The following is a 24,176-nucleotide window of genomic DNA, read 5'->3' on the forward strand; positions in this document are numbered from 1 at the left end:
TTGAAATTTACTGTAAAAACATTAAAGTTTATTGTTTTTGTATTGTAGCATAACACTAAAACTTACTGTAAATTATTGTAAAATTACTGTACTGTCACAGTAAAAATCATGGTTTTGTTACTGTACATTTCTATTCGGGCAACTAGCCAAATGTAGGCTTAAAAAAACATAAAATTAGCTGACAAATAGTTGACAACACTACTCACGAGTTCGGATATCTATGCCATAAACGCAAGCATATAGATTGCGTTTATAGCAAACATGCGTGTTATAATAACGAAATGTCAAAAAGTATTTATACGATTCAAGTTGTTTTCGATTGATGAATTTTATTCTTTTGTGTTGATCGCATGAGCAGACAAAAGTTCTATTGAGTTTTTATATTCGTTGTAATTCACTAACATGTTCTCAATAGTAGATTTCTACGGAAAACAGTCCAATTATAGTTGTGGATATTGTAAACAGTCAAATTCCTGCCAGTCCCATGGTACGTAGGAACAGCTGATCACCATATTTTGCGTCCTAAATAGGAAAAAAATATACATTACAGGTATGTGGGCTCACACAATGACGGTGCAGGACTACCAAAGCCTGATTGATCGGGGCTGGCGCCGATCCGGCTGCTATTGCTACAAGCCTGAAATGAGCACCACTTGCTGTCCGTCTTACACGATAAAGTGCAATGCGATCGATTTTCGGTTGAACAAGTCTCACAAAAAGATTATTAAACGGGTCAATAAATTTTTGAAAGATGGAGTCCGGCCAAAAGATGAATTCACTGAAGCTGGGACGAGTGACGGTGATGATGGACTCTTTGGCGGAGAAATGGAAATGGCTGAGGTTGCTCGAAATCCACGGAGAGAGCTGAATGTGAATACTTTGAATTCCATCCGCGCAGCAAATAAGACACCGACGGAGGATGTAGTTGACGGTGTTTGCATGGGCAAGGGTCCAACCCCAGCCGCAACCATTAATAAATTGGGCCTATCCAGTGAATCATCGATTGAAGGAATGAAAGTGCCGTTAAAGAAGGCAAAACTTCTTAGGATCGAAAGGAAGCGAGAAAAGCTGATTCAAAGAGGTCTCAGCTCTGAGGATGTTGAGCGAAAAATGATAAGTGAAAAAAGGAAGAACGTCGAGAAGAGCTTGGAAGATTTTTTGGACGAAGCTCCGAAGGAATCGGAAGGTGCTGCTCATCGTTTGAAGGTACATAATTTAAATATGCAATGTACTGTAAATTTTTAAAGCATATCTATATTCATAGGTAAAACTCATTCCATCCAGTGAAGGTGCAACTGATCTGGTATACAGTGTTTACTGCGCCTACCAAATGATGGTACACAAAGATCCACCGAATAAACTGAAAATGGAACGCTACAAGCGATTTTTAGTCAAGTCTCCGCTTAAGGTGATTACCTACGTAGCTAATTGTAATGGAAGGTTCTGTTTTCTTTTTTCTATCTCCTGCTTCCCGTTCTAAACAAACCAAAAATTTAGCTCGTCACCATTTGCACCAAAACTGACGAGTTCAAGCGAAGTCTCGAGACCTCCTTTGATCTGTACAAGAAATATCAGACCGAAGTGCACAACGATTCGCCCCAAACGATCGATGATTATAAGGATTTTTTGGTCAAGTCACCGCTTAAGGTATGGCTAGTCCCCGGAAGCGTTTTTCCTTGATTTTGTCCTTATTGTTTGGTAATCCTTTTCAATCTTGTGGCGAAACTTCTTTTGATTTATTTGCCTGCGGAAGCGAAATGGAAATGTGCAATCGACGTAATAATTACAATTATGTTTCCGTTTTAGTTTACCACTGGACAAAACACTCCGAGCTGTGGTCTGGGTTCGTTTCACCAGCAATACTGGTTGGATGACCGCCTGATTGCCGTGGGGGTCATCGATATACTGCCAAACTGTGTCAGCTCTGTTTACTTTTTTTACGATCCGGAGTTCCGGTTTCTGTCGCTAGGAACATATGGTTCATTAAAGTAAGTGAGTTACCCGATGCAAAATTGTTTACTAACCGAGTACTCTGTCATGCACAGGGAAATCGCTTTTACGCGTAAACTGCAACAGCAGACAGCTAGCATTTCCAACTATTACATGGGATTCTACATCCATTCATGTCCAAAGATGCGCTACAAGAGCAATCTTAGTCCGTCCTATTTGCTCTGTCCGGAGGTGTACAGTTGGCATCTACTCGACCAGCAGATCAATGAGAAGTTGGAGAGAAGCAAGTATTGCCGTCTCAACGAAGATCCCAGAGCTGTCGATCAGTACAGTTTGACACCACGGGATCTGCTTAATGTGTTAATACTAGTTGGTGGTTCGTACATGCGTTACTCGTCGTATATGGTAAAGTTTGTTTTTTTTTATGTTGATTTATGAACTAGTAGCAATTTCTATATTTTTAGGAAATGATGGATGAGACTGAACCTAAGGAGAAAGTGGAGACGTACTCGAAATTAGTTGGAAAGGCTTGCGCATCGCGTATGCTGCTGTACGAAGGGTAGAATGTGGCGGGTGTACTTATGTACTATCGGTCAATTATTACGTGGCAGTATAATTTGATTGTTAATTAGCTATATATACTCAGCGTTTGATAGCAGCATTATTTAAGACTTAGAAATTGAAATGAATATGTAGATATGCTTCTCTGTAATTCGAGGTTCCTTGTATTTATTGCCGAAATAAAATTAATAATCACATCGCTGATAGCTGCTGTGCTTTCTACTCAGCGGAATAGGTGTCACCATTTTTCTACCGCTCCGCTCCGAGCGGCACAATCAGGAGGCAGCATTTTTAACTCAACAAATTTTTATTTTATTTTTTAGTAATTGTTCAAGTTTCATTAATCAAGTACGCTTGAGTTGACGATTAAAAAGGTAGGGAAACGCACTTGAAGTAATGGGAATATGCAGACTAATTTGCTGGAATTAAACCAGAGAACTATCATATACAGGGTGTTTGGTTCATGGTTAAAAATTTCTCGAGGGGTGATAGAGAATCATATTTGGCGAAAAAATCGTTCCACACAAACTAATTAATCTCAATTGTTACAAAGTTACTTAACTTTTTCTTTAAACAACTTGTTTGTCTTCAAATGTTTCTAACTTAAAACGTATACTTTGTGTTTTCAATCTTTTGATTTCATTGAAAAGGTGTTTCCTTTCCTGTTACGTGTTACGGGTACGTTGACCCAGCATAGTCGATAAGACAACTGGTCTAATAAGTGTTAAACAGAAGGTTAGTTTCGTGTGGTAGTGTACGCTATTCGACCGAAGGGTTTTTTGGAGTAAGTGGCCCCGGCGATTAGCAAGGGGTAAACAAACCAACATTGTCTTTGTTCACTGATTTCTAGACGGAAGATTATCCGAGAGCTTAAAAGATGAGTAGGTAATGTCAGAGACATAACCGAAGTGAAGTAGAATACACTTAGGTTGTTAATTCGAATGCTGCAATTTTTGCTATCTTCTGCATTAAAACCAGCTATTTCGATCTTTGTTATGATGTACTGTGCCCCGTTGTTGTGGTGCATTTTACCTCTGCACAGTTGCGTTTTGTCCGTTTTTCAAAGAGCAATTTAGAATGATTTTTTTCATGTTCCCGAATACTTTGCAAAGCGATTGTGATTTCAGAGTACAATGTTGGCTAAATGATATCATTAATTAAATTCGCCCAATTGATGGTCTATACCTAAGTTATGATTATATTTTCTTAGGGGTGTATTTTACTCCATCTACCTCTACATACGCTTGCATTACATTCACATAAATCACTTGCGACGCGTTTGAGTAAATGGAATCTTGGTAGTACCTCGAAAATTTCAAACGTGCACCCGAGACACATGCGTGTCAAAATTCAAATGTTAGGTTTGTTCCAAAGTTTCAAGTGGGATTATTTTCAAGTGGATATTACTACTTTTACTACTCACATTACCCACCGGCCCTGATTATTGAACATTTCATTACACATATGTATAGTGGGATCAAAATGCATTCGTCTTGCTGAATATTTTTAGAAATAGGCTACTTTAAAGTATGGCATGTACAAATAAAGTAAATTAAGGGCCAAATCGGTAACAAAGAGTTTTTGGATTCTACAGTTAAGAACCAGCAGAAGGGCGTTTGTGCGTGGAATGTCATCATTAGAGAGTTAAGGCGAATGCCCTATACATAATATGTTCAAACCTTCAACAAGCAGGTTTCTTAGCGTGGAGTTTTCGCAATAACCCGGCAATTTCCACGTATAACAATAAGTTTATTTATTCATTTATTTATTGTCGTCAAACAAGAGTAGACCGTTTTGTTACAATGAAAAAATGTAGTATACACTTAAAATATAAAATACTAATAACTAAACTAAACACTATCTGGTTTACATTGCACTTGTTTTGGATGTTCTTTATTAGCGAATAGAATTGAATTTTTTTTATTTGCCTTTTGTTATTGTTAAGTCAATAGCTTCGCAGTGCTTGTTGTAAGTTGCCATCATCTGATTCAAAGGTCCAAACTTGGCATAGTTTGTACGGTAATTGCATGTTATAAATGTATTTCGGTTTCGTAACTGCTGAGAAGGTATATCAAGTTTAGATAGAAGTTCGACTGAATCAATGCGACACGAAATTCTATCGTTTACAAATGAGACCATTGTATATTCTCGGCGCTCTTTTAGTGTTTGGATGTTAATGAGCATACAGCGAGCGTTATAAGACGGGAGAGTAAAGCCAAATTTACACCTTTCCGATCCGATTCAGTGACGGTACAGTACCGTGCACGGACGCCAATATTCTTTCACACAATTCAAATGCGAGCATTCACACTTGTCCGGGACGGTGCCGTGCCGGACAAGTGTGAATGTTCGCATTTGATTTGTATGAAAGAATATTGGCGTCAGTGCACGGTACTGAACCGTCACTGAATCGGATCGGAAAGGTGTAAATTTGGCTTAAATCGTGTCCAACCTAATTTGCGAAGTGCAAACAACAAAAATTGCCTTCCCAACAAACATTTCGTGGTTTTATAAACGTTTTAACAGTTGCTTTATTCAGCTCTAGCTGAACATTGGAAGTATACGTGTAATCATATATCGTTTATTCCACCCTTAAACATCCGGGATTTGGAGAATTTATTCAGCTTATCTGATTAAGCCACATAAAAGAACAATTCTTCAGCACGTATACAGCCTGAAGAAAACAACAGTTCAACTTCATCAATAAACCTTTTCGTTACCGCTATTCAGCTGAGAGAATTATCATAGGAAAATTGTTAAAAGACATTTATTTCAAGTTACACAACGCCATCAATCTCTTTGGAAGCCATATTCTTTTATTAGTGTTACGTTACAGTTAGAGAAAAATTGTATTACCTTGTTGGATATCATATCACGTACCTGTATCCGAACCAGCAACCTGTTGAATACTAAGCACTTACCTTACTGTCTCCACCAATCTTGCATACATCGAATGCTTAAGATTTCACCGATGTACCGACAAGTCTAGGCTGCTGAATAGAGTCTGTACAAAGGCTACAGTAGCCTTCTATAGATTTGAGTGAACCTAGTTGGCTTGGGTTCGAATCCCAACCTACGATAATTTTTTTATTTCAATTTTTTTTTAATTAATTTTTAGAACATTCGGGAATTTTAAATTAGATAATTTATTTATTTCAAAAATAATGATTAGAGTCGTTTTTGTTTCCAAGGTGAGGATTTATGTTTGTCACAAAACAATTAGATAAGTAAAAATGGGTGTTATATGAAAGTGGTGGTAACTGAATGATGGATTGAAGTCATTTATAATTCTAAGGTGGCAATCTCCTCAATTTATTTACCACTCCCTGCCAAATGATTTTCTTTCCATTGTGTTTTTTTTTTTGGTAAGCGGAAGTCGCTGTTCGAATTCAATAGTTTATTTATTTATATCAATTAAGTTCGCCAGCGTGAATAATCATTTCATTGTACCTTTGTTTGCAAGTCGATGGATAGAAAAAAAATCATGGTAACAATGCTGGTGTCAAAAATTTATAGCAACGTTGGAAAAAAAAGTTTCTCTTGTGTTCAATATGAGAATATTCATGTTTCACAAGTGAACAGACCGTTTCCAATTAAACGAGGGCGCGTGTTATTTGGTAAGCTTGTACATTGAAAAACTGTAAATCGTGTATTTCCCGTGGTGAAAACTCAGTAGATATAAAAAAACTAAATAAACTTTCTTTATTTCTTTATGCATTTATTGATCTATTGCTCCTTAACTGTAATATATGCAAAACATTTCAATTGGAATATACCGAAATAATAAAAAAATCCTTCACTTAGTAGTAAAAAAAATGTGTGTGTATTGGGACTCGAACCCAGGTCGGTTGCCATTCCTCATGATTTGCTAATCGCGCCAATTTTTGTAGTAGTTACAATTACCTTTGTTAAACACATAATTCAGCTAAAAGTCAAAGGTAAAGGTAGAAACAGCCTTTTGAAGACATGTAGTGCAGCTTAATGATTAAAGGTAATAGTATTGGTAATAGCATCGTTTATTCAACTCGCAATTCAGTCTAATTAAGATGGTTGAATAAAAGCTTTAATATTGTCGCTATTACATTTATTAGCAGTATAGTTCAGCCTAGTTGGAACTGGCGAATACTGGATTTTAAATAGGCTGAATAAACTGTTAATGTTTAAATAGTTCAGCGAAAGTTTTATTCAGCTTACATAACCTTTAATCTGCTTTAAATCAACACGTAGTCTTATAGTTCAGCTCCTAATGTTTGTTGGGAAGACCTGGTTCAATTCCTAATTTTTCCAGTTTGAATAATAGCAAGGGTATGTCGATACGATCAAATACCTTGCTAAAGTCTGTGTAAAGAGCTTCAATGTAGCTTCCATTCTCCATTGCAATCAAAGAGTAGTTGACGAATTCTAATAATTTTGTATTAGTTGAACGTCCTTTGAAGAACCCATGCTGCATGTTAGTAATTCTGTTTTTGATTTGATTGAACAGTTTTTCGTTGACGATTGCTACATGATATAATGACAATTCCACGGTAGTTACATATGTCAAATTTTTGCCACTTTTAAAAATGGGTACTAGGTACGAGTTTTTCCATAAATTTGGGAAAATTCCAGATTCAAGCGACATGTTAAAAAGCCAAAACAGAGGAGCTGTGAGTTCCAACGCGAAGTTCTTCATAAATACGGGTGGAATCTAGGGGCAGATCACTTGTGATGCATTTTCAAAAATCAGCTAAATTAAATGCATTTCTTTCCATCAAAAGAGAAATTCGTAATGTATTTTGCGTTGCGTGCAATGTATTTTAATGGCGATTTCGCTTGAACCTGAAACTGAGTCAGGTTCTAACCCCAACCGCTGTCAGTTCATACATTTTGACACCAGTTGGGGTTAGGAACTGACTCAGTTTCGCCTCAAACGAAAACCACATAAATTGCGCGTAAGACGTCAAAATCCTACAAAAAATCAGCCCTACATTCAACAAAACGTCGAACAAAGTGAATCAGCGTAGGACGTTTGTTAAACAAAATTTTCTGCGAGGGAGTGCAAAGTTGATGCAAAAATGGAATTTGTTATACATTTCTAGAGTGATCTGCCCCTAGGGTGGAATCCTGTCAGTTCCAGAACACTTGGAGGCATCTAGTTTGTTTAGAGCCTCCATAATATCTTTCACACTGACATGATTAACGCCAATGTCTGTCATGAATTCTGAGAAGAAACCGAAATATTCACGATCTTCTTCAGAAAATGTGGTATAGATGTCTTGAAAGAAGGTTGACACCGTTTGCCGTTTTGTTTTCTTTAATTATAAATCGATCTATAAACCATTTTAACTAATTTTCACGTCAATCTTGTAGTATTTTAGTCGCATAATGCCACAATAGCGAAAACGCGGTATGTTTACATTTCCGATTTAATCCCTAATGAAAAATCTATGTTGAAATCGTCAATCGCACTACCGCCTGACAAAAGAAAATTAAACAAAAGATAAATTTATTTGAGCCCGCCACGCATGATTTAAAGAGCAAGAGAGCGGGGTCTCACACACCCAACCACCCCTTCGCACGCGCACATTTGCAATCCGTTTATTGAACTTCGAAAAAGAGCGCTCTGCTTTTTCTGTGATGTGTGCTGATCATTGTATGCATGAAACTGGCACGCCTATGATTCATTGGATGGAATGATGCCTGGCGGCACTCATTATGTATATGCTAACCGAAGAGTTTGAGCTGACACAAAATGTAGCAGCTACTACGAGGTCAGAAAGCAAACTGACGAATTTTCTCTTATGTGCCGTTTTTATACCTGGCGAAGTTCATTGGATAACAAAGAGACAGTCCTAGCAACGCTCGCTTCTTGGTTGAATTGTACGGACCAATCAGCGCAGATAATTATCACCTTTGCAAAATAGGGGAGACCGGGGCTAGTTGGCGGTCTTTTCAGTTTTCAATTTTTACCGCTTTGATGTAGATAGATCTTGCAAAATAGAACACGCGGCATGAAAGAGCTGTCTGTTGGCAATATCTCTGATTTTTTTTAAAGTTTTTGATGCATTGTCTCCATTTTTAGAGACAAAAATATGTAAGTTGGCGGTATGTGAGGATACGCCAAAAACTAAGCAATCAAATGGAGATTCAATTACGTCAAGGGTCAAGGGTCGTGTTGAATGTCTTTTCGAGAAAACTGTATATTAACCGACATTTGCTATTACATTTCAGTTTTAATACTCCGGCATTTTGACTTTGATGCGTACTCCTTGTTCAAAAGTAAATTTTTAAAATTCTTCATGCAATTGGCAGAAATAAATGTCTCTTACATTGGCGAGATACACAAGAAAAAGATTTTCTTACTTTGGAGTGAATTCCACAAATAAAATTTTTTTGATGATTTTTTTTGCACTGTAAATAGTACCGCCAACTTCCCCGCGTGCAGCACCGCCAACTTACCCCAACCGCGTATTTTATTAAAAACTATTTAAAAAATAACTTTTAACATCTATACGGATACTGAAAGTTCTTTTCACGCGCTATCGAAAAATATAATCATTCGGGAAATAGATTGAAAATCACCCTAAATAACGCAAAGTATTTAAAATTTAGGTATGCTCGAAAACACAATATCACTCACAACTACCACCAAACAAATCGTTTTGCAACAAAAACACATTGGATAACGGATTTCACATAACTTGAGGTACACAAGAACAGGCAGCGCTATATGTCTAATAGGAACAGAGAAAAAGGGATTCCGCCAACTTACCCCAACCGCCGACTAGCCCCGAGCTCCCTTACATTATTTTCGTTATCTTTAATAGACGTACATTTTACGGAATCAAATACAATATACGTGCACATATTTCCGATCAAATAGTGCAAAAATATAGCGATTTCGATCAGTACAGCAGAAGTTATTCGCATTTGAAAACTGGGAAAGTATCTAATCAGAAATTTTTGAAAAGGGACCCCATATTGAAACGTTACAAGTATTCTACTTCAAAACGATAAGGCCGTTGGGAAGGGCGGAACCCCGGGTGAACTTCCAAAAATCTAAAAATTGATCGGCTGTGAGAAGAAATCCACTCCGTGATCGGGATGATCTGGAAGAAAGAATGCCAGCGAATTGGTTGAATGGCCTCATATGTCGATCCTCAATGCCACCTACAAGGTAGTCTCTTGTGTTCTGTTGAGGAGATTGCGTCTGTTGGCTGAATGCTTAGTCGTCGAATTTCAAACCGAGTTTCGAGAAGGACGATCAACGACAGACCAAATGTTTATTCTGTGACAAATTCCGGATATATTCCGGGAATACAACTTGCAGACTCACCATCTGTTTTTGGATTTCAAGGAGGCATACGATTCAGTAAAAAGAAATGAACTGTGGCAGATAACGGTTGAGCATGGTTTCACGACAAAACTGATTAAGCTGATTCGTATGAAGCTGGATGGGATAAAATAAAGCGATACGAAGATCTGATGCGCTAAGTAACGGAACCATCATCACAAGATCTCACATGCTTCTTGGCTTGGCGATCACCATCGACATCATTGGTGTTGATCGCAGAGCAGTGGAAGAGGCATTGTTGCCTTTTAAAGGGGAAGCTACATGAATTGAACTGACTATAAACTCTGACAAGGCAAAGTACATGGTAGCTGGTCGAGAACGTGACAGTCATGTTGGGTTCGGGGTGGAAATCGATGGGGTACGGTACAACAAATTCATATATCTTAGAACACTTGTGGCATATCATAACGATTTTAGCCGCGAAGGAAAAATGCATGTTGCTGCTGCGAATACGGTTCATGTAGTCAGCTAAAGTCCCACAGCCTGAGAATGCGCGCAAAGCTTGCTTTATTCAAATCGCTGTTGATCTGTACGGCCATGAGTTGCCGGAAATTCTTTCGAAAGCGATAAGAAAAAACTCAAAATTTTCAGTCTATTTCAGGTAAAACTACTAATAAAGCGCCGCAACCAAATTGTTGGCAGCAGTAGCCGGTAGGTGGACTGAATATTTGCGTACGTTTAGTTTTCTCGTCTTTGACGGATATATCTGTAAATGATCTTCGACCCGTACGAAACCGCTTCTGTTGAAAATGTACCCACTTGATGGAAAACATGCATCATTAAAACACAAGATCAATTTAAACATTTTTATTGTTTCGTAGCATTGAGTGTTCACAAACTGGGAAAGCTATACGCTAGCAAGATAAAAGTTTTCGACAAACATTAACACGTAATGGAAGAAGGTTAAAATATATTGACTTTCCAGATTTCTTAAATCGTTTCATTCTGTGTTCACTCTTTCGCGTTCCATCTTCGCTTTATGTTACGCGTTACAGGGTAGCAATAGTTTTGAGTATACTATTATAGTTGCTTAATGCTAGAAATTTTAATAAATAACATCATTTGTTCGTCGTTAATATCATTACAAAGGAGCTGAGAAACAATATGTTCGGGTTGTGTTGTCAGGTTCCATTAGACGATATTGTGTAGATAAGAGAGATTAAGTGTGAACGAGTACTAACCGTAAACTTCATTGCTTATTCCAGCCATCCCCTTCGCATTAGGTGCAGAACAAGTAAGGATTAATTCGATGAAGCTTATGGCCATGTCTTTTGTATGATTCTCATCGTTTCTACGATATTCTTAACATCGGTATAATTCAATATTTCGTGCCACACGATTACACAAATATTGTTCAACTGAGGAGGGGGATGTATGCCTAATTTCATATAACTTCATGAGGAGGAATGTTTTATATTATTGTTCTTTCATTGTTGTTCATTTTTGTTATCGTTATTAGTTATTGGTATTCTCTACCGTGTGGTAATTTGAAACTTTAATTGACAAAATAGTGTCCATCAAGCGTATTCTAAACGTTTCACTCGATCGTAATAACTGACGCCGTTTTCGTTCAAAACTTGTTTAACACACTCTGAAATGTTTCCTACGCACTAAGAAGCTATTTGGGTGCTCTGAAAGCAAAACTGATAGTTCGTTTTTTTAACTTAATCACTTAATATTGCCTGTGTTTGACGCAACCAGGCGTAACAATTTATATATTTGCAAGAATCTTGAACTAGTAAAAATCAGCAATTCTGATGATTGATAAAAACGTAAAAAAAATAAAATCTGTTAAAGCAGTGTTGTGTTTCTTCTCAGATTCGTTTAGCCAAACTAAGTAAATGTTGCAATTCTAACGAATTACTCATCTAATATCTCCAGGAAAGCCTTTGGTACCAAACCCTTGAGCAGACCCTGTTTTCCGTTCATGTAGTCACTGTTCGGAGGATTGCACTCACACACAAATATCACCTTGAACGAAATGGTAATTTTAGTTTGCTAATAATTACTACAGACATTGGCCGAGAAACCTCGATTTACCTCGTTCGATGTTAGATTCAGCTCGGTGCCATCTTTGGCGTCATAGGAGCAGAGAACGCGAGCTCGCTTGTAGCCCGGACTACCGCCCAGTTCAATGTTGTTTGCACGACCGGAGAGATGGTTCGCATCGTCCTCCTCGTATCCTGCCACCGGGACGTACGGCTGTGGACCTCCCAGACTGTAAATGGGCGTGCGATATATGAACGGTAATGCCGATTAGAGCAATGTAAGCAATGATACAAGGACAGCAGCGCACTTTCAAAGGATTGGAATAATGTCGTTGGGATATTTTATGTTATCTATCGTAAGAAATCTGGCTGTCGTTTTTAATTTTGCAAAACATGCTGGTTACTACTTGCTCGTGATGCGCAGTTACGATCGTCCTGCTATATATAAGGCTTCCTGGAACTATTTTTACTGGCTATGCAGTATGGAATGTTTTTTGTTGCAACAAATAAGACGACTAATTCAACTAAATCAGGCAAGTTCATGTAGCCTTGATTCAATGATAGTTTCAAAAAAGAAAACGCAGAATATACTATTTTATACAAATTACTAAACCAACATAAACCCTTCTTTGAAATGTTCGAACAAATGCATTTACGTTGACCATCATCCATGGAAACAAACTTTTTAAATTGGAATGTACGTATGTTGGTAAGTTCTACCGAACAATTCAAATATAAACTATACAAATAAATTTCCAATATTTTGTGTAATCTATCTACTAAGTAAACTTCTAACTAAATCGATTTATATTACATGTATACATTTTCTTCAAATAGCTAAGCACATCGAGATGGCATGTACTAACTACAACAGGCATCACGTTTATTGAGAGAATGGGACTAGAGGAAGAGAGGGAAAATAGTATTCACATCCTCCGTGCCAAAATAGGGAAGAGAATTCGAAAGCTCGTGTAAAGACTGATCGCACGGTACGATCCAGTTTCTAAAGAACAGAAATGTCGTTGGGATCACTATTGGCCACCAGCTCGGCGATAACGCTGTCATCTGTCGCGATGGGATAGGAAGCTGGAGATACCTTCGGTTTCCGAGCCACCTGCACCGGATGCAGCGTTATCGTCTGCTGCTGACCGTGCTGTGTGTTGCTGCCTTGTGTCACTTGTGATGAGTTGAGATAGGGAGGTCCACTAGTAAGGTCTACGTCCTCACTGTTAACGCGCAAGCGTGGCGTTGATGGACGTATGCTGGTCGTGTGCATTTGAGTGAACAGGAAGAGTCGGATTGGTTTGATTTAATGGAGAAAGAAAGATTGACTACCAGTTAGTGGGCAGATTTCAGAAGATTTATAGAGGAAGAACTTGAAGCCAGGGGAGGAAATCTAAACATCAACGGTCTACGAAACCTACCTGACCAATTCCCGTTGCAGATCACTCATAATTTTATTGCATTGTCCGTAGTAACGGACTTGGGCCTCAACGAAAGCATGCAAATGTCGCAGGTGTGTTGCCTGTGTTGTGCTAATTCCTTCCAGAAGAAGTTTCGTAATCTCTGCTTGGCGATCGAATTCCGACTGAGCTACTCTTAGATCACGTTCAGCCTGCAAGCAAAACAAACCAATTGAAACATCTTTCTTTAGTATGCAAAAGGAACGTATAAGCACTACTAAAACAGTCTAAATACTATCCAAAGAAAAAAACGTATTTGGATTCAAACGACTAGCACGAGTCTCAACTGTACCTGCTCGAGAGCAACTTCGGGCGAAATTCCGTCCTTCTGTGATTAGTGTTAGGTTAAGCGGAATGCGTTAGGGATAGAATTTGAACAATGATTAGATAATTAGTGTGGTTTGAACGGTCAAAGTATTTCCACTCAGTGCATGCAAGGTTTCAACGTTGTTGCTTAGACCAAAATATCAAACAATGTATTCATTGCTCTTTTTATAAAACAACTATTTCACTTAGCGATTACCAATGCCAACATAACAAAAACAATAACTCACCGTTTGCTGTCCCAGCATGCTTCTAGCCTTGCGCACTTTATTCTTGCAAGCATCCAGATCCAGCCTAAAATTACATAACACAATTCATTTAAATGAATAGCATGTTTCCCATCAAACTGTTGACTACCTCTTGCTTTCCAAAATACCCTTCTCTTTGGTAATGGTCTTCATTTCACCTTCCAAAAACTTCTTCAGTGGCTGAATAAAACACAGTCCGGCTGAGCCGATAAAATCACGCTCGCATGAACCCAACTTTTGTTGGGCTTGACCAACTTTGATCAACGCACTACCGTAGGCACCGTCCTGTCCGAACTCGCCACCGCCTTCGATCATGTCCAGACCCAGATACTCGAGATTGCTCAATCGCTTCGGCTTCGCTTTTTCTATCTTCTCAAATATGAAATCCTCTACCCTGTTGGCTGGATTCGGTATAAGGGCTGCTTCTGTGTCTCGTACAATCTTTTCGGTCCACGTTTTGGCACACTCGGACCGCTCGCTTAGGTTCTCAAAGTGAGAATCCATTTCTGTTTTTTCCGAAGTTCCAAGCTTTTCCTCAGTGAGCTGAAATTCAAAGTAAAGTCATTTGGTGATAGTTTCCATATTCGGGTGCAACAATTTCTATGGCAGCTCACGAAAACAAAACGTTCTTGTTATATTGTGAAACGCAATACATTCAAAATGATTGGAAATCAATATTGAGCGGCCATAAGCTGAAAAACACCGCACCCTTACTTACCTGTACGACTCGGGAAAGTGTGGATCCCGCATCCTTCACGAACTTTTTAACATCGAAATCTGGCATTTTTATGTTCATCGTTCCTATTGTTGACTAGACCCGATTTTCCGTGGCCAATTTTTGTCCTGTAATCGGCCCCAAGCAATAACTAATAGTGACACTTTGATAGTAACACGAAGACGGAAGTAAAAATAAATTACTGTGAGAATTAGGATAAAATTTCCCGACAGTTTTCACAAGGTTTGTGCCATGCAAAAAATTTCTCCTCTTTGTGAGCAGTAAAAAGTTTGACAGTAAACTGTTATTGATTTTCTGTGCATCGGCGATGCATTTTGATGCACTTTTTGTGATTACTGATAGGAAGGGTTGCCAAATTTGAATGGGTAAATGTATTAAAAAAACTTTTTGCCATTTGTGTTACCTAAAGATCGATGCCAAATTCCTCAAATAAACTGTAATTTGTAAAATTTTCCAATTTGTAGAAAAGAATCGATGAACAAAAATTATTTAATGTATGTGACACTACAGAAAAGTTTGTGAACGTGGCAACCCAGTTAAGGAGCGGTGTCGAATCGTGCGAATGACAGCACAGTGACGGTGTTGGATGTTTGCGCCGTTTTATTACACCAACGCTTCTCAGGACGATGGGAACACCGGGGCAAGTTCTAAGTTTATTCCGTTAATTCACGATGTTGATGGCGCCGGTGGTTGAGTTGAGTAGTAAGCATGATTGCCACTCACCCCAGTTGGTCTCCCTAATAAAGAATTATTATACACGAACTTTAACCCATACATTCCAATGATTCCACATATTGTTTGGATGATACCCTGAACAGGTCGTTTGGCTCTTGAATGATAAGATGTTTATTAGGGCTGGGTTCAATCCCAGCAGAAATTGAGGTTTTTTGGAGGTGAAAAAAATCTGTGGTCGAGCCTAGGGGCAAATCACTCTAGGAATGTATAACAAATCTGCATCAAATGAGAAAAAATGCAATTAATTCCCATTTTTGCATCAACATTGCTCCCTCGCAGAAATGTTTGATTAACAAACGTCCTACGTTTATTTACTTTGTTAGACGTTTTGTTGATTGTAGGGCAACGCAAAATACATTATGAATTTCTAGTTTGATGGAAAGAAATGCATTTAATTTCGCTGATTTTTAAAAATGCATCACACGTGATCTGCTTTTAGGGTCACGCCTTCCCCGGTCTATGAGTTGATGGCTCGATATCTAGTCTAGATAGTGGAGTCACCTTTCTGGCGTCGGTGTTTGGCTTCGTAGCGGAAGGACGAAGGAAAATAAACTAGAGCATGTAGAAAAAGAATTCATGAAGTACGTGTATACTGTAGAGTGGGTTACTGTAGAAAAAACTCTAGAAAGAGAACTGCGGAGACTCCATTTTGGATCGATTAGATTCGGGTTTAGCTGTCAAAAGACGAATCCAATCGAATATTAGGTTTGTTCCAGTACCAGGAGAAACTGGAAGTACTCCGGAGAAAATCGTTCCTGTACTCATGTCTTCTCTTTTTTCTTCTTCTGGTAGCAAACCGGAGTAAAAAGGAGCAAGTATTTTTTGCTTCTGTTTATTCCGGAGTGACTTCCGTGTACTGGAACAAACCTATTGCCTATCCTTATAACAATGGACGTGTTGCCATACAATGCCGGGGCATACGTTGTCAAAAATGCTGTTTTTCTCTCCGCAGCTCTCTTCTAGGTTTTTCTAGGTTACTTCTGCGCGGAAAAAATAAGCTTCACCACATCAAGCGAGAACAATTTTTTATTGTTTCTATTCAGGGTGCCAAATTACAATGCAAAATTTAGGGTCCCAAATAACATTGCAAGCTCTCAGAATCAGAACTTTTGCTTAACGGGACGGCAACCGTTGACAGTCGTTGTATGAGATCATAAGTAATGTTTGCTTTGTTGGACTTAACGTCTGCTTGGCCGTAACGACAGCTGTCATGTGCTGAGGAGCGGAACGCGAAACGTTAACAATTTCAAAGTAGGTTTTGTGTTCTTATGCACAAATTGTTTTTACCTGGGACAGGGAAAAATGCGCATGCAATATAATTTCAAGCAAATATCGATGGCAGTGTTGTGCCAATGCGGTATAGATTTCTGCCGATGAGGTGCAGATCTGTGTGTAAAATAACAGGGCTCAAACATGACATGAATTATGTTATCGTTTATATGAGTTGTGTAAAACAACATTAACCATAACTGTTGAGTAGAGTAATAAAATTACACGTGCCGGACTTGCATTTTTCATATTTGTTTCTGTGAATATACATGCAACTAAGCAACATGTAAAATATATTTTCTAAAAACGGCTTGTATATAGCCAGAATACTACGATACCACCCAGATACTGTCCATTTCATGAAAATGTCAAGAAAGGTTCGCTACGACAGGCGATTGTCAGTTTGCAGTGACATTTACTTTTTTTCATTTTGCACGTCCCGTCTTAGGTTTATACTACAGACACTTTATACAAGGTTTGTTCCAGTATACGGAAGTCACTCCGGAATAAACAGAAGCAAAAAATACTTGCTCCTTTTCACCCCAGTTTGCTACCAGAAGAAGAAAAAAGAGAAGACATGAGTACAGGAACGATTTTCTCCGGAGTACTTCCAGTTTCTCGTAGTACTGGAACAAACCTACACAGACTAGCGAAGTGTCAAAAATTGCAGCCAAACGAGCATGTTCCCTCAGGGCATGTTCAGGAGCATTTTATTTTGTATAGGAGTTTCAAAGTAGAACTGGAACTGAAACATTCACATCCCCAGCAGAGCGTTTTGTTTTATTATTTCGAACAGTTTTGTTTCAAAATTTAAAACTGTTATACGACTCCGTTCTATTTGTTGCTGATTTTAAAACACGCTTAGAACTGTGTTTTAAATACATGCAAAGTTTTCAGCACATACACTTAGACCCGACAGACTGGGGAAAAATAAATTTGAATGCAGTAACGCTGAAGGAATGGCGAGACATGAATTTTAAACTGAATAGAACGTCCGCTACAACTGCTGCTGGAGACAGCAAGTTCTAGTTTTAAAATTTTCAGTTTTATATAATAGAACTGTCAAATTTATGAATCTAGAACTGAAATACTCCTGAACATGCTCTGAGGGTTTTGAGAGGGGAAGTGCAAGAGGAAGCCCATGCAAAGCTTAAGGGAGCTTCCGTGATGCCAGTTTACGTTCATGGATGCTAGTTTCACTGTTTTTCTCACCGCAAGTCTGTTATATAAAGTGTGTAGTTTTTACCATATTCCTTAGGGGAAAAAATGTAAATTTAGCTTATTCATTTCTCGATTTCATAGAGCCATCTTCTAAAGTATGCAATCAATATTAAGTACATGCATAGTCCAGGAAGTATTGAACAACTGTAGAAGAGGCTGGTGTAGTGGATAAAAAATCGATTTTTTAATTCTCATAATTGTTTAGGGGTGCCAATCTTCTAGATTTATCTGGATTTTTCCAGATTTTTAGGCGCCGTCCAGACATACAGATTTATGTTTGTCTGATCCAGATTTCAAAAAAAATGTCCAGATTTATCAAGACAATTTGAAAAATGAGAAAATAAGTTACAAGAATGCATAATTGATTTTTAAACCACCTTTTGAACTACAACTTTTCAAAACAACACTTTTTAGAAAAGCTGAAAGTATACCATACCCTAGTTTTTACGCCAAAAGTGACAAATTTTGTCAAATTTTCATCAGCTGGAAGTTCCAGCGATCCAAGATACTGAAAGCCCAGGGACGCAATTTTAATCCATATGCGTCTCTCTCCAAATATATTTCATTAATAAATTGCAACATTTATAACTCTCCCAAAAAAAATTAGACCATCCAGACCAGCGGTTCTCAACCTTTTTCTTACCATGGACCCCTCAGAAATCACCCTGAGTTGCTGCGGACCCCCACGGATAAATTCGATTTTGTATGCTTTCCATATGTTATTTTCAGTTTGTAAGGAAATAAGATTCGACATTTCAATTCAGGAAAATATATTTTTCTTCGTGGATCCCCAGCAACGACTTCACGGACCCCTAGGGGTCAGCGGACCCCAGGTTGAAAATCACTGATCCAGACAATTCCAGATTATTTAAAAAAAAATATTAGACTTTTCGGAAAAACACTTGGCATCCCTGATTGTTAGCATCGAACCTCTAGAATAGTCTCGCACAATCTCGGAGGCCACGCTCACTTTCTTTCGTTTTAAACAGACAGAACGTTTTATGACAACAAGTTGTGTTATAACTCTGGTCTCGTTAGTTGGTAAAATAACAGAAAATATAACAGAAATTCTACTAGTATATATCAATAATGTGACAACCTGTGAAAGGCTCCTATCAGCATTATAACGAATTTTGCTAGGTTCTCCCAGGGGCAATATAGCTTGTATTACCTATTGTATAGTATCAACGATTTTAGCGTGCAGAACTAAAAATCCCAGTCAATAAAGGCAATTTGCTGGATAACGGGGGGCTATTTGCCAACTCGGTAAATTGAGGGCAAATAGGGGGCGATCTCGATTGCAACATTTGGGCGATTTACCGCCGTCATTTTTTGACGCTCTACCCGCCCTTAAATAGCCCTTAATTGCCTAATATGAAAATAATTAATAACACTTATTTTCGGATTCATTATCTACTCACATAAACTTGTCAACATACTATACACGAAAATAAATTTCCATAATAAATGTATCTGGCAAACCACATACATTTTTGCCATAAAGATTTATTTATAAATCATATATGCCATTGGAATACAGGTCACAGCGCATCTCATCTGCAATGAGTTCACCACAATTTTCTTTTTTTATAATTATTTCGTTATTTATTTGCACGACAACGTCATGTTGATTATTTTGTTTGAATTCAAGACATAGTCAAAAGTATTAGTTTAACCCAGACTTCTCAAATGAACATCGAACACCATGTTCGCTCTAGTTCTGTGCGCATCTCAAACCCATATTTAGTGTGCAAACTCGAACGCCCTAATGCGTACCAAAATACGTACACATGTTCGTCTGCACAACCGAACCCCATGTACGTACGCGGTGTTCGTACACACAGGTTCTTGACACTAGTTTTCTCTTTCTATCACTCATCGTCACTAGTGTTGACTCATTCTGTTTTGTGTGTGCCGTTCTTGTGTATGCACACGGTGTACGTACACAGTGTTTAAACCTAAATTTGCACATCGTTCGCTTGGGCTCGGTGTTCGAGGCGAACTTGTACACAAAGGCAAAGTAAGTTTGAGGTTGCACGCGTGCACGAAATTTTGTACACATGTGCAAACTTATCGATGTTCATGGGAAGACTGGTTAAACCTATTACATTCTCGCCATAAGGCAAAACTTATACTTTTCATTGGGGACTGTAATACATCATGTATGTATGCCAAATACGTTTTATTGAAATATTTCATGAACAATAAGTTTTTTAAATGTAATAAATTCTACGAATCAAATCTAATAAATAAAATAATTAAATTTTTTTACGTGTAGGCAATCACAACCAACCTATAGGATGAATCAATGGTGAAATTGGTATTGCACACCAAAACTTACCACAATCTGACGTTCATTAAGACTTTACATCATGGATCATGTTCTACTATACTTACACACGATTTCATTCGTTGGATAAATGAAGTGCACTAGACAAACAAATTACAAGCAAGAACACGCAAATCTACATAGCAGAAAAAGGCTGAGTGCGGAAAATTACAAGTAGTATTTTATGTAAATTAATCCAGGAAATCGATTGAATATAGTTGGAATAGCCGCATTAAACGTGTGTATCCGTTTTACCCGAATTCTTCTCATTGCTCAAGTGTGAAGTTCAATCTGGCGCCACATTTCAGAAAGAGACTGATCAAATGTATTGATTCTTATATAAAAAACCGATTTAATCCACCTAGCAGTGAGATGAGACATTTCTTACACATATCACTAATGGATTAGTTTGCAGAACTCATGAGAAGTAGGCACCCAACTAGAGGTGGGATGAAAACAGTTTATAGTCTTGCACGAATAAAATCTCGAATAAACTGAATAAATTATAGAAAATCAACAAAACGAACGAAATGGAAAGTAAAGCAAAAAATGAAATAATAGGTTTTTAAATTCATAAAATGAGTAGAAAAATTAACGTAAATCAAAATTATAAAATACACGAATCAAATTAGATGGTTATTAAATAAAAATTAAGATTATATTTAGAAATAGTTATAAGATTAATAGAATAAATTGACTCATACTAACAAATTGAACGAAATAAAAGGAATGATTGAACATGAAATGCATAAAATTAAAGATATGAATAAAATGAATCAAATCGAATGAATCGAATGAATCAAATGAATCAAATGAATCAAATGAATCAAATGAATCAAATGAATCAAATGAATCAAATGAATCAAATGAATCAAATGAATCAAATGAATCAAATGAATCAAATGAATCAAATGAATCAAATGAATCAAATGAATCAAATGAATCAAATGAATGAAATGAATCAAATGAATCAAATGAATCAAATGAATCAAATGAATCAATTGAATCAAATGAATCAAATGAATCAAATGAATCAAATGAATCAAATGAATCAAATGAATCAAATGAATCAAATGAATCAAATGAATCAAATGAATTAAATGAATGAAATGAATGAAATGAATGAAATGAATGAAATGAATGAAATGAATGAAATGAATGAAATGAATGAAATGAATGAAATGAATGAAATGAATGAAATGAATGAAATGAATGAAATGAATGAAATGAATGAAATGAATGAAATGAATGAAATGAATGAAATGAATGAAATGAATGAAATGAATGAAATGAATGAAATGAATGAAATGAATGAAATGAATGAAATGAATGAAATGAATGAAATGAATGAAATGAATGAAATGAATGAAATGAATGAAATGAATGAAATGAATGAAATGAATGAAATGAATGAAATGAATGAAATGAATGAAATGAATGAAATGAATGAAATGAATCAAATGAATCAAATGAATCAAATGAATCAAATGAATCAAATGAATCAAATGAATCAAATGAATCAAATGAATCAAATGAATCAAATGAATCAAATGAATCAAATGAATCAAATGAATCAAATGAATCAAATGAATCAAATGAATCAAATGAATCAAATGAATCAAATGAATCAAATGAATCAAATGAATCAAATGAATCAAATGAATCAAATGAATCAAATGAATGAAATGAATCAAATGAATGAAATGAATGAAATGAATGAAATGAATGAAATGAATCAAATGAATCAAATGAATCAAATGAATCAAATGAATCAAATGAATCAAATGAATCAAATGAATCAAATGAATCAAATGAATCAAATGAATCAAATGAATCAAATGAATCAAATGAATCAAATGAATCAAATGAATCAAATGAATCAAATGAATCAAATGAATCAAATGAATCAAATGAATCAAATGAATCAAATGAATCAAATGAATCAAATGAATCAAATGAATCAAATGAATCAAATGAATCAAATGAATCAAATGAATCAAATGAATCAAATGAATCAAATGAATCAAATGAATCAAATGAATCAAATGAATCAAATGAATCAAATAAATCAAATAAATCAAATAAATCAAATAAATCAAATAAATCAAATGAATCAAATGAATCAAATGAATAAAATGAATCAAATTAATCAAATGAATCAAATGAATCAAATTGTTTTAATTCATCCAGTGAATACAATGAATCAAATGAATGAAATGGATCAAATGAATAAAATGAATGGATGAACAAAATGAATAAAGTAAAAAATAAATCAAATACATAAATAAACAAAGGAATCACATAAACAAAATGAGCTGAAGTGATAAAATGAATAAAAAGAAGAAAATGAGCAAAATATTGCATTGATTGAAATGAAAAATTAAACGATGGTAAAAGGTTATAAAATAATATTCTTTAAATTTAATTGCATCAAATAAACTATTTGGATGAAATGTTTAAAACTGAAAAGGTATTCAGATTATTAAAATGAAGAACCTGAACAAAATGAATAAACTGGAAAAAATTAATAGAATGCATGCAACGAATAAAATAAGTTAAATGAATAATATGAGTAAAATGCACAAAAAAACTAAACTGATCAGAGTGAATCCAAAGAATGAAACGAATAAAATAAGTGAAATGACGCAGATGAACAAAACGAATAAAAATATGCTGAATGGAATAAGTAATTAAAATGAAATGATCTTTTTTTTTTTTTTTATTCAAATCGTTTATTTGATAAGGCACGTTGCGTTAGCTTAAAGGTGCCAATTTTGTTTTGTTTTACATTTTAAATTGCTTAAAACTAGGGGATTACATATTGATTTTTTTAAAATGAAACTAATGCGATTTTATAGCTATCTTATATATCTACACAAGGGGATAATATTGTTTTCGTAAGATTAGGGGGGTCATTTAGTTTTTGTGGCAATATGGTTTGACATTTTTATCAGTGAGATTATTGGAGCAAATAATGTTTAATTAAGGGGGACAATTTTTTACGACTAACTTAAAACTAGGAATAACTAGAGGGCATGATTGAATTTTGTAAAGATTCGTAATTATAGTTATTTTTGTGGGTAGTAGAGTTGGGCAATTTCAACGAGATTATATAATATAATAGTTAAAACTAGAAGAGACAAGAAGAGCTAAATGCTTCGTGATGATATTGGGGGGGGGGGGGGTAGGGGTGTTACTTCTGGGTATAAGAGTCAGGGGAGGGAGGGTAGACAAAGATGGCAGGGAGAGAAAATTATTTCAGTTTCAGGCATCGTGAGATCAACGGATGGATTACAAACTCGGGTGGCCTTCATCAGGGGAATCATGTACTGGGACGCCGGGTGGTCCTCCTCAAGATGGCAGGGGTTTTTCCAGACGATTTCGTAGTACGGCTCAGATGTGGATCGGCTACATTTCGAGTTAAGCGTGTTATGTTCGTGCCGTAGGTCCCGTGTTTGTTGGCTCATTCGATACAGATGGTTTGATACAGGTGGAAGAGCGTTCTGAGAATGATAAGGAGATAACAAGGGGCAGTTAGACTTGTATATTGATGGTTTTCACAAAGGTGTATATAAGGGACATATAGAGAACATCGCGGCTTGCCAGCACATCTCGAACCGGGACGTTGGTTGGTCTTCCTCGGGCCCGCAGGGTATCCATTAGCCGAGACCTAGCGGAACTGTACTCGGTGCACGCCCAGACAATGTGCTCGATGTCGTGATAGCCGTCGCCACAAGCGCAGATACCACTATCCACGAGCCCAATACGCTGGAGATGTGCATCCAGCGTGTAATGGTTTGCCATGAGTCGGGACATCACACGAATGAAGTCACGACCCACATCCATCCCCTTGAACCAAGGTTTCGTCGATACCTTAGGGATTATCGAATGTAGCCACCTTCCCAGCTCTCCACTGCTCCACGAAGTTTGCCAACTTTCGAGGGTTCTCTGATGAGTAATACTGAAAAATTCGCTGAAGCAAATTGGTCTTTCGTAAACGTCTCCTTCTAAGGCACCCA

General features: G+C 36.9%; 2 protein-coding genes across 4 annotated transcripts; one reads left to right on the plus strand and one right to left on the minus strand.

Annotated features, from left to right (window-relative positions):
- The first annotated feature begins 291 nt into the window (after positions 1-291).
- Positions 292-2,800, plus strand: LOC131691752 (arginyl-tRNA--protein transferase 1). Of its 2 annotated transcripts, none has more exons than XM_058978381.1 (6): positions 292-487; positions 551-1,206; positions 1,265-1,408; positions 1,807-1,988; positions 2,046-2,355; positions 2,415-2,800. In XM_058978381.1, the coding sequence occupies exons 1-6, from the start codon at positions 403-405 to the stop codon at positions 2,511-2,513; spliced, it is 1,476 nt and encodes a 491-aa protein (XP_058834364.1). In that variant the 5' UTR covers positions 292-402; the 3' UTR covers positions 2,514-2,800. The 2 variants fall into 2 exon arrangements, with proteins under 2 accessions (XP_058834364.1, XP_058834363.1); XM_058978380.1 differs by lacking the exon at positions 1,265-1,408 and adding an exon at positions 1,498-1,647 and having other exon boundaries at positions 2,415-2,798.
- Positions 2,801-10,636: 7,836 nt separating this feature from the next.
- Positions 10,637-14,909, minus strand: LOC131689578 (endophilin-B1). 2 transcript variants are annotated; one of them, XM_058974770.1, is made up of 7 exons: positions 14,586-14,908; positions 13,977-14,410; positions 13,850-13,913; positions 13,588-13,623; positions 13,257-13,447; positions 11,885-12,062; positions 10,637-11,815 (listed from the first exon to the last, which is right to left on the minus strand). In XM_058974770.1, the coding sequence occupies exons 1-7, from the start codon at positions 14,661-14,663 to the stop codon at positions 11,705-11,707; spliced, it is 1,092 nt and encodes a 363-aa protein (XP_058830753.1). In that variant the 5' UTR covers positions 14,664-14,908; the 3' UTR covers positions 10,637-11,704. The 2 variants fall into 2 exon arrangements, with proteins under 2 accessions (XP_058830753.1, XP_058830754.1); XM_058974771.1 differs by lacking the exon at positions 13,588-13,623 and having other exon boundaries at positions 14,586-14,909.
- Positions 14,910-24,176: the final 9,267 nt, after the last annotated feature.

This window comes from Topomyia yanbarensis, chromosome 3 (genome assembly GCF_030247195.1).
Source record: "Topomyia yanbarensis strain Yona2022 chromosome 3, ASM3024719v1, whole genome shotgun sequence".
Taxonomy (NCBI): Eukaryota; Metazoa; Arthropoda; class Insecta; order Diptera; family Culicidae; genus Topomyia; species Topomyia yanbarensis.

Coding starts and splice junctions, on each gene's coding strand:
- LOC131691752 (XM_058978380.1), top strand. CDS start 403: ATGTTCTCAATAGTAGATTTCTACGGAAAACAGTCCAATTATAGTTGT. Junction 1,207..1,497: donor GTGCTGCTCATCGTTTGAAG/GTACATAATTTA, acceptor CCAAAAATTTAG/CTCGTCACCATTTGCACCAA. Junction 1,648..1,806: donor TGGTCAAGTCACCGCTTAAG/GTATGGCTAGTC, acceptor TTTCCGTTTTAG/TTTACCACTGGACAAAACAC.
- LOC131689578 (XM_058974770.1), bottom strand. CDS start 14,663: ATGAACATAAAAATGCCAGATTTCGATGTTAAAAAGTTCGTGAAGGAT. Junction 14,411..14,585: donor CACTTTCCCGAGTCGTACAG/GTAAGTAAGGGT, acceptor TTTGAATTTCAG/CTCACTGAGGAAAAGCTTGG. Junction 13,624..13,849: donor GCATGCTGGGACAGCAAACG/GTGAGTTATTGT, acceptor CACTAATCACAG/AAGGACGGAATTTCGCCCGA.